The following is an 11,053-nucleotide window of genomic DNA, read 5'->3' as shown; positions in this document are numbered from 1 at the left end:
TTTTTTTTTTTTTTTTTTTTTTTTTTTTTTTTTTTTTTTTTTTTTTTAAGATTTACCTCTTTAGTGGCCATTTAGTTTCTGTCTCTACAGGACACTGAAATAGTTTGTGAGGTACTTACTTTGTAACAAAATCTAAAGGTTACTTTTGTGTGGTTCTGTAATATTCTACTAAAGATATATTTTTTTCAGATAATATAGTCTGATTTCTCCTTCCTGTATTTAGGAAGTTAAGACTTTCTAAGTTACAAACTTGAACGTAGCTCTGAAGTTCATTACCTAGAGAAACTTATCTCTCTGAATTCTTACAAAAAAAAAAAAGCTTCCTGTCCAAATCTAAATCTCTCCAATACTCTACTGACCCCAGCATCCTTGGCTCCTACTGTCATTTCTGCTTCTAAGTAGTCAGTACACAAGAGTGGATGCAGTGACATGAATTTACCATGGCCTGCAAATTCCCATTATAGTCCCTGGAACATCTGTAGGGCTAAATAAGAGATGAGATTTCATCCATCTTGCCTGAGACCAGAGTACCTGTAGACATCATCCAAGAACTAAATGTGGTCTCTTGCATACTTAGGCAGATATACTCTAGAGACAGATGGTTCCCATCTGTGTCCCTGTCACCTGGAAGTCCTCCATTCTTGGTCCCCGTCTCCTCTTCTGTGAAACGGGGTTAGTGATCTCACCTATCTCGTATAGTTGCTGTTACGCTAAGGGGAACAAAATTGCTTTCACGCACCCAGCTGGGCACAGCGCTCAGTGTGGTTACCATCTAGGGTGTGCTGAGTCTCAGTGGAGTTACCTGACACCCATCTCTACGTTAACATGCAAAAATAATGAGTAGGTGGATGCACAGAAACAACGATAGCTAAAATAACTGAGCAACTGCTGGAAATACCTTCCAAAACAGTAGGAATTTGGGATCTGCAAGGATGTAGTTATCTAGGGAAATGTTTCTTCATGCTATTTTTTGACAGCTGCTACATCTTTTATTGTGTGACATGCACAGACATATATACATATTTGCTGTTGTGGATGGACCCAAGGTAAGAGAAAGAGGGAAACTTCTTGGCCTGTTTTCTTGTGCCTTGAGAAAAATTAATCACCTTAAATCAGAATTTATGGTTGGGACTCTGCATCTAACTTCCTGATCTCAGACTATGGAGGCCTTGTTCGCTGTCAGACACAGCTGTTTATGGACAACACCTTGTTACCCTGGAGATGTCAGAGCTGAGGGCTCAGCACCTGATTCCTGGAGGATGGTTTCTGTCACCTGACATCAATACAAGGACACCCAGATCATCCCGCACTAGTCTGCCCTCCCAGTGACTGACAGGGTATGGCTGCTTTACAATCTGGTGACATGAACATAGTTTTAATTTTAAAAGATTAGTGCTTAGATAAACATTTTGTTTTTCCAGCTAAAAAACTCTCAAAACCCTTGAACTTGTATTTTTTTGTTGCATTTCCTCCAAGTAATACATTGTGATACATGATGACCAATCTAGGAAATTTTGTCTTTAACAACATTTATCATTAAAATTCTCACAAAGCCTTTTTTACTGATATGTGATGTGTGCTTTTTTGGTTAGTGTCTTATTCTTTTTAGAAAGAACTACTTTTGAGATGGAGAGATGTCCCAGTATGAGAAGGGGGGGGGGAAGGGAGGGAGAAGAGAGAGAGAGAGAGAGAGAGAGAGAGAGAGAGAGAGAGAGAGAGAACCCAGTTGTGAACACCCAGCAGCACACTCATAAAAATCCTCACACAGCTGCATGCTCCCGAGAACCCAGCATTGGAGAAACAGAAACCAGCAGATCCGGGAGCCCACTGGCCAGGAAAGAGCCACAACACTGAAAGACCCTTCTCAGGGTAACAATGAAGGAGAACATGATGCCGTTTTCTCGATCTCCTCTCCTGTGCCTGCAGTGTACACACACATGTGCACACATACATATACATACACACGGGCACACACACTCAATGCTACTACCCATGACCGACTTGTATTGACTCTCTCGCCTATTTGTATTTGGGCCACCACAATTCGAAAACTACTATGGTGTATTTCCTTGAAACACAGGATAGAGACACTATTTTAGAAGTTAGGTGGTCTATCGGGCAAGGATTGGACGAGCAAAGAGGGGAACAGATGGTGTGGACAGCCCTCCACAGCCATGGGCTCCTACATTCACACTTCCAACCAGCTACAGACTGAAAACATTTTTGCTGTGTCTGCTGAACACGCAAAGATTCTGTCTGGTCATTATTTCCGAAATAACACAGCATAGCGACCATGCACACGTTTTCTTGGTATCAGATGTTACATCTGTTGCAGCAATGATTGAAAGTGTACACGAGCATGTATGTGGGTCATATGCAAATGCATCATTTTAGTAAAGAGACTTGAGCATCTATGAACTTTGGTATCTTTGGAAAATCCAGAAACCAATCACCTGTAGATAACAGGATGGCTTGCTTTAAGAGGTATGACAGAGCTTAAATAAAGCCGGGAAGTGATATGGTAAATCTCTCTTTTTGTCTGAATAGGGAAGGCTGTATAATTGGCCTAGAGTTAGCAGACCAATTAAAGGAGAGGGAAGATAGAGAACAGAAAAAAAGACCTGAGAGGTTTATGATTTGACAGGTCACGTGAGTCAAGGGGGTGCAGAAGCTACCAGAGGCACCGCTGGAGGGGACAAAGCTTACGTGCTGGAGAGTGCAATAGGAGACCGATGCAGGAGATGAAAAGCAAATGAAAATGCTGGACCAGGAAAACCCCTAAGGCTAGCATTCTGTGGGAAAATGCCTGAGGCTCTTAGAGCAAGCACTCATCAGAGGAACTCTACAGTAGAAGGTTTCTCCCTAAAAGGTTGTATTGACCAATTGCTCCCCTTTGCAAAGCCTGACCCATTTCCAAGACTCCCCTAGACTCTGAATCACTGCTTGGTTGTCAGTCGTTAAGGGAGTGGTCCCCACAGTTGCTAGTTACTATCGTGTTCTCAGCCTCATCTCTGAACGGAATATTGAGCGCGGTCAGTGCGTACATACCATGGGTTCCACGTCCTTGGGAGGTCTGTCCAGGGGAGGGATATACCACTGGAAGCAGAGCTCCTTGTTCTGCGCTTGCACTGCCGTTTCTGACGAGACATCTGTGTAAGACAGACTGCCCAGGACCTTTGAGGAGATATCAGACTGCAGGGAACTGTCCCGATGAATCTAGGGAACAGTAACAGTGAGAAACCATGTCAGTGTAGTGGCTGATAATGAACTCATTCAATATTAAAAGTAAATTAACTGCTGCATTAAAAAAATTCTGGGAATTCTCTCAGCTTATTTGATGGAGGGAGACCCTAGATTACCATAGAATAAATTCTCATATAATAAATGATGCTTTAAAACCCTCTGGACTCTAGAAATGTCTTTCATTGCAGTAAAACTTCTGGGTGGGGGCTACCCTGAAACTTGTTGCTAAGAAATACCCATCACATTGTTTCTGCTTTACACACTGATGAGGAAATAGCCAGAGTCTGTGCTCCATGCCCCAGGGGCACAATTGGTTAGCACCTGGCAATGCAGCTAGCACAGAGTGTGTGATTATAATTTATACACTATTTAATGGTGGCACCATACACAAAGGGGGACACTCACTCTTCCCTGAAAGGTTAGAGTCCAGTTTCCTCATTCCTTCTTTACATTAATGTGGCTGGTTTGTAAGTCCAAGCCCTTGGTGCGGTGCGATCTCACTACTCCTAGGAAATTAGGTCACTGGGCCAGGAGCACAACTGCCAAGAATGGAACTGAGAGCTTCGTCCCTTGTTTAAAGAGTCTCTGATGACGAAGGGTGTTATAAGGAGGCCGCTAGTTTGTTCCCCTTCGTTTAGCCCCGAAATAATCACACGGAAACCATATTATTTAAAGCACTGCTTGGCCCATTAGCTCTAGTATGTTATTGGCTAAGTCTTACATCTTAATTTAACCCATCTCTATTAATCTGTGCAACACCACGAAGTCGTGGCCTACCAGCAAAGTTTCAGAGCTTCTGTCTCCGGCTGTTGGCTCCATGGCTTCTTCCTGACTCTGCCTCCTTTCTCCCAGCATTCAGCTTAGTTTTTCCCACCTACCTCTGTTCTGCCTTGATATAGGTCCAAAGACGTTTCCTTATTCATTAATGGTAATCACAGCACACAGAGGGGACTCCCACATCAGAAGGGAGCAGAAGACCGCTGATGTTTATCAACTAAACAGCAGGCCAAGCAGGGAGAGAGCAATACCGATAGCAGAACTGCGGGTCTGAAAAGAGCCATCAAGTGGAAGGTAACCTGCTCCCAAGATTGCAGGGAAGCAGTTTCTCTGATTATCCCCTGACATCTGAGGCATCTCAGGGGCTGGTGACATTTTGACTGAAGGGTAATACTAAATAGGAAACTCTCCAAAATGATCTAGAAGCTATAAAAAAGAAAAAAACCTCTGCATAACGAGGAGTGGTTCCACACTTCATAAAAAAGAGCGAGCAAAGAACAATTTCAAAATTGAATTTCTCATATGAGGAGGTTTCCTGGGTATAAAAATTCATATTCATAACTAGCATAGTTTAGGAAAATAAAAATCGGTTACCTTTTAGTTCAACACATGATAATTAGAACAATGCCTAGTAAGAACAGTAGGACATCACTGTCAAACTGGAGCGATGGCTCAGTCATCAGGGCTTGCTTCATGAGCCTGAGGACCTGAGCCGAATCCTCAAGAGTTCACGTGAAAAAGTGCAGCATGGTAGAATATGCTTATCAGATCAGCGCTGGGGGAGGGAGACAGGCTGAACCCTGGGGCTCCCTGGCCTGGAAGTAAGAACCAGGCCAATGAGAGATCCTGTCTCTCAAACCAAGGTGGGTAGCGCCTAAAGAATTACATCTGTGGTTGTCTATTGGCCGCCACACACAGACGCATACATGTGCACACCCACAAATACACATACCTGAACATACACACTTAATCAATATGAAACACACATTTTCCATATCCTTAAAACATTATAGTATCTAGTTGCTGGTGAGATTAATTATATATGTATACATATATAACTATATATATGAATATATATTTGGGTATACACACATTCAATGTTGAGTTATACACCAAGTTCTTTTTATGTTTTCTTAATTCTTTAAAAGGGATGGGATAACAGACATACCATTCTATCAAAACTAAATCATTCCAGCTAATCAAATATTTGGATTTGCACAGGCTGCACAGACCTGCATATGCAGTCCATAATCATGCATAACTCAGCCTTGCGCACGATTTTAATCATCTTCTATGTGGGATCACTAATGTGATTTGTTTGGTGCCTTTGTTTTCCATCACAAGCTCCAACAGATTCAACACAACACAGAGCAATGATTGTTATGGAAAGGGACCTACTTCTTGACGGGGGGAAAACACAGGCTGAGGTATCAAAGTAAGGAAATAGTTTGATTGAAGTAGCCTCCCGAGTGATTAAAGGCTCAAAAAAATGTTATTATAAAAATCAGCCAAGCTTGGAGATTATATAAAAAAATCCCAAAGGCTTTGTGCTCGTTAGTTACCCACCCCAGTGAAACAAACACATGATTAGGTACCGTGCACCTGTCAGGCAAGCGACAGTGATCTCAGAGCTGATTATCCAGGGATAGTGTTACACTAATTATATAAAACCACAAGCATACTGGTGAAACAGAATCTGCCATTAAACCACTGCCAGGAGAAATGTCGAAGGGATGTAGATCATATCTAAAGTCCTCCTGTGGAACTCCACCCTCAGAATTTGGTTATGAGCTTCCAGGTGACCCTTCATACTAGAACAACTGGGCCAGCGGCACTTTCAAAATAGACTTCAGTCGGGCACATTTGTTTCTGAGGTCGTATTCAATGTGCACAGGAGAGGAGCAACTAAGACACTGTTCTCAGCCTTCAGGTCCAGTCCCTTGTCCTCTCCTTCCAGAGCCAAGGTATAACAAGGCTCGATGGTGAAAGCCTATAACCCCACCACTTAGCAGACTGAGGAAGGAAGGCTCTTGTGAGTTTGAGACCAGCCTGAGCTACAGAGTAAGTTCTAGGTCAGATTTGCCTAAAATGAGACACTGACCAAAACAAACAAACAGCAAGGAACTGAAACCCCAGGTGTCTAGGACATTTGCAACAATCCACCTGGGAGTCTCTGCTCCAAAGGGGCAGAAACAGAAGCTAGTGTTGGATAGGAACCCCTTATTCAGTGCTTTTGTTCATGCTATGTGTGCTATTGGGAGATCTTGCTGGTCTTGCCTTCCCTCTCAGGCCTCTTTTGGGAGAAAGTTACTTAATTGATGAGTTTGGGGGAAGTATCTGGGACTTCCACATTTCTGCTTTTCTTGGGAGTGAACTGTTTGTTGGTTGGATATTCTTTGTTCCTTCATGTGAGATTTGAAGGAGCCCAATGTGTTCCAACACCATGTGAAGGGCAAGAAAATTCACTCCAAGCAGAGCCCTTCACCAACAGATAGGAAGTCACACTCTACGGTGTCAATGTAGTGATTCGGAGAAGTGGGTAATTTCCCTCTGCTCCAACTCTTGCAGTTCTCAGTGAGCTAGAGTTCAGTCCAGAATGGGGTTAAGTGTCAGGAATATGAGAGTCCTTTGGTTTCTGGAAAGATGGGAGAGTCCTTTGAAACATCCTTCCACGTGATTCCAACAAGGATAATTCCCTGATCATTCCTTTATCTGAGTTCAGCTTGAGTTTCTTTGTTATCGTGTTGAGGTGGGGTTACACTGTGCAGCCTCAGAGATTCCACCAGGTAGCCTAGGCTGGTGGAAAAACTCAAGATCCCCTTGGCTCAGCCTCATGAATACTAGGATTATGGACATGAACCATAATCTTTAATAGGGTGCTTAAAAGTTCCTTAATGAATCTTATATTATTATTTAAATGTTTTATATTAATATATAAATTATATTATAATTTAACAGTGTCTTACCATGTAGTCCTGGCTGGCCTACAGTTTACAATTCTCATGGCTCAGCTTCCTGAATGTTGGGGTTATAGGAATGCACCACCATACATGGCCTGTTACTTCTAAGGTCACAGCTTATTAAAAAATAAAAAAACAAAACCAAAAAACTAGCCAACTAAATCTTTGGAATAAAAAGGCAGGAATGTTCCAGAGTATTCTTCTAGGTTTTTAACATTATCTCCCAGCACAGAGGTGCTCCATCCTGACAGGATAAGATGTGTAAAGGTTCCTGCTCTAGAACAAACCATGGCAGAGCTGCAACAGACACACGGACAGGACTAGTAAGTACACGGAAGCCTAACATAGCAAACACGAAAGAGCTAAGTGGTGAGATTCAAAGATGGAGTCAATTCAGAATAAGTGAACATCTTTTTTCTAATTTTGAAATTATCTATGGAAGAGGAATGATTTAGTCATTTCGTCAATATGTACCAGAAGCTTGTGGATTCCATGGCCCCTTGAGTTTTCTGTTAGTCTCAGATCGGTCATCTACAAAGCACAACATATCAGCTTCCTCCACAAGATGCTCCTCCTCCATCCCCATCCCCGCATCTGTTGATTGGCAGCTTGGGTTTTAGTCTTCGTTTTTGCTATTCTTTGTATATTTCAGATAGTTACCCCTTCTCTGAAGTAGAGCTGAACAAAGATTTCTCTCTCATTCTATGAACTGTCTGTCCACTCTTTTCAAAGTTTCTTTTCTTGTGCAGAAGCTGTGTGTAGGCATGTATGTGTGTGTGTGCACATCTGTGCATACATACATGTGTGTGAGAGAGAGCATACTTGCTTGTGTGTGTGCTTCCAGAAGTGAGAAGTCAACTTAAGTGTGTTCCTGCATCATAACCTATACCACTTTGGCTGACTGGCTGGCCTGCAAGCTTTTGTCATCTGCCTATCTCAGTCCCCTTGCCCTGGTCAAGAGCCACAGCATCTAACTTTTTACATGGGTGCTCAGGAGTTACGCAGCCACTGAGCCATCTCCTGGGCCCCAAGGAACCTTTTGATTTCATGTGATCCCATCTGCCAGTTCTTGGCACTCTTTCCTGGGCTAGTGGGGCCGCAGTGAGAAGTGTTTTGATTGTATTTTAAACAGCAAATATTCTCCCTGTGTTTCCACCAGCAATTTCAAAGTAAAACCTTAGATAATCCATTTTAATTTTCACACTCTCCATGTGATGTCCCTTAGAAAGAATCTCTAAAATAATCTAACTTCCTCTTGGTCAAACCTAAGATGTGTTTCTCTACTACTAGACCAAGACTGCACTCGGGGACTCTGATTTTCTGCATTATCTATCTCTACCAAGTCAGTGCTGCTTTGGCACACTGGAGGGATTCAATAAATGCTTATTGATTACTGAATTTCAAGCCCCCATAGTCCTATTTTTGAAATGACTTGTTCAGTATGCTCAAACTCCTTTCAGTAGCTTGTTTAAACATTTCAATTACTCAAGACCATGATGGTTTTAAAAGTAACTCTTAAAACTTCATTTATAGTCATCTTTTTATGCCTTGTCAATGGAAATCTCTAAAGTTTTCATATTACATATTTTCTAAAAATCCATAAAATTTAATAGACCTTTCCCAAACAAAGAGTTCTCTAACTCTTAATTCATCTAAAGCTTTTACTTCTTTAATCTATTTATATTAACTGCTGTGAGAAGGAAGTCAATATTTTACACATTTAAAACAAATAAAAAGAACTTGGGTGTGGATTTAGAAAGACTCATACTAGGTTATGGCAAAGTTATGATGCTGGAATTTGCATCAGAACTTAGCAAAATGGCTGCCTGAAAGAGATTGATTTTTCAGGACTATAGAAGATTCTGGATCATTTCAAAGGTCAACGGGAACAAGACTTGAAGTGGTAACCATCCTAAAACTGTAGGCAACTTGATGGTCCTCTGTTTGGGAACCCATTTCACCAACAGCTTTTGGGGTACCAGCCCTAGGGCGTGGCTTCTGTGTGGGACCTGATATCTTAGAGATAGGTGGGACCTCTTTAGCTCTCTTGGGAGGTCAGAGCAGAAGCAAGCTGTGCAGTTGTTTCCATCTCTCCAGGGTGGAGCAGTGGAACACGGCGGCTTTCACTTTGTCCTGTATTCTGTGAGTCTGTTTCCCTTTGAATCCCCATTTCCTTTTGAGCCCCCATAATAAAGACAATTCATAACTCTCACTTTACCGCTTGCCTCACAAATGAGCCTTCCCAGACTCTGTACCCCCTGGAGGCTGATGTGTTCCTTGCTGCAATAGGAGGGTGACTCCAAAACACCTCACAGAGACACACGCCTCAGATGCTTACCTTGCCCGAGGAATCAAACAGGGCTTTCTCCAGTGGAGTAGGGTTTTCCACACCTTGAAGGAGTTCCTTTGGAAACCCATCGATGCAGGAAGAAGAGTAGAGCTGTAAGAACCGTTTCAGGAAAATATGCATCTCTCTCTGGCGCAAGATCAGTTCAGAGTTGTACAGGGATGTGAGGAGCATGTGGTCGGGCAAAGAAATCCCCGAGACCGGAGTTGCAGATGCTTGGAAACAGAAAATCCATTGTTAAGGCTCCTGTGAGGGACAGAATGGCCCCAGTCTTGGTGTTCCTTCACTGCCTGCTATGGTACACCCATGAGCTAGTGTCTAGCCACCACCTTGTTCTATAATAGGATTTATTTGCTAATAGATGCTGATTGTCCCACACAAGGATATCGCTGCGGGTTGTAAATATGCTAAGGGCTGCACCATCTGTTCTGCCTACCTGTTTTATTTTGGGTTCCCACCAAACAGACCCTGCCGCGGAGATTTAGATGTGTGGGATTCTTCTGAAAGGGGTCCGGAAAACTGGGGCCACGAGAAAGGGAGAGTTAGAAAGGGTGAAGAAATGAATGCCATGAGCTGTGGGCAACTAGGAATCAGTCCTGCTAAGATCTTCTGGGGGAAGGAGGGAGAAACAAAAAGACAAACAACCATGAAGGGGAATGAAGCTCCCTGTATTTCAGGTTCAAATTCCTGAAACGTAAAGGAAATCTGATGATGGTATCAGAAGATGACATCCTTTGACAGCGGAAGGACGTCAAAACAACTTTATATTCTAAATTAGAAAGGCAACCTACGTAGGAAACACACACACACACACACACACTTTTTGTTTCTTTAACACATTGAGACTCACCTAACAGCTTGCTCATATTGTTAATTCTCTGCAGGTGTATGTAGTAGCGAATGAGAAGGATCCATGTAATATCCGCTTTGGAGTGAGCCTTCCTTTTAGAATCGACACTCTCATAAATATCATCGTTCTGGTACAAAAATGAACTGCAAGTCTGGAAAGTAACTTGGTAGTTTTCTATAAGTAAAAAAAAAAGTAATACTTTAAAATAATAAATACTTTAAATAATAATGTGCTTTCCTTGGAAGGAATCTACGCACCGGGTCTGGGGCAGGGGTGGAGAACATAGCTTATGAGGGTAGACTGTTACATGGGCATAACATGTTCAATGTTTAAAAACATGTGTATATCACAAAGGTACCAAATGTAATACTAAAAACTAAAGACTGGAGGAAGGCATTTAGCACATATATTGTTGCTGCTTCCTTAAAAGCAAAGACTTATTTTTCCTCTATATGTATGAGTGTTTTGCCTGCATGTATGTATGTGTACCACACACATGTCTGGTACACACCAAAGCCAAGAGAAGGTGTCAGATCCTCTGGAACTGGATTTGGATGGTTGAGAGCTGCCACGTAGGTGCTGGAAATTGAACCCAGGTCCTTTACAAGTGCACCAAGCGCTCTTGACTGCTAGGAGATCTGTCCAGATCCCCCAAATTGTTCTGTTTACTAATTTATGGTTCTGGGAATTGAACCTGGGGCCTCGTGCCTGCTAAGCAAGCTCTCTGCCTCTGAGCTATAGCCATAACACTGCTTCTTTTTATGTAACACATCTAAAACCTTTGTACAGACCAATTTTTAAAAAATCAAAACAGCAACCTACCCCTGGACCCAGCAATGCCACTCTTGGGAATATACCCAAGAGATGCCCGATCAT

At 42.4% G+C, this 11,053-nt stretch overlaps 1 protein-coding gene across 1 annotated transcript in view; it reads right to left on the bottom strand.

The window, feature by feature from the left end:
- Cfap54 (cilia and flagella associated protein 54) overlaps nucleotides 1-11,053 on the bottom strand; it is a 251,916-nt gene that overhangs the window by 31,378 nt on the left and 209,485 nt on the right. Inside the window, exons 62-64 of the mRNA XM_050145787.1 lie at nucleotides 10,178-10,351; nucleotides 9,319-9,542; nucleotides 3,049-3,216 (exon numbers count right to left, since the gene is read on the bottom strand). Coding sequence (XP_050001744.1) covers nucleotides 3,049-3,216; nucleotides 9,319-9,542; nucleotides 10,178-10,351 — 566 coding nt within the window. The remainder of the gene's footprint in view (nucleotides 1-3,048; nucleotides 3,217-9,318; nucleotides 9,543-10,177; nucleotides 10,352-11,053) is intronic.

The sequence above is a fragment of the Alexandromys fortis genome, unplaced genomic scaffold, assembly GCF_014885135.2.
Source record: "Alexandromys fortis isolate MF-2015 unplaced genomic scaffold, M_Fortis_MF-2015_v1.1 scaffold_50, whole genome shotgun sequence".
Taxonomy (NCBI): domain Eukaryota; kingdom Metazoa; phylum Chordata; class Mammalia; order Rodentia; family Cricetidae; genus Alexandromys; species Alexandromys fortis.
The sequence above is the reverse complement of the archived record's forward strand: the minus strand, read 5'-3'. Positions and strand labels throughout refer to the sequence as shown.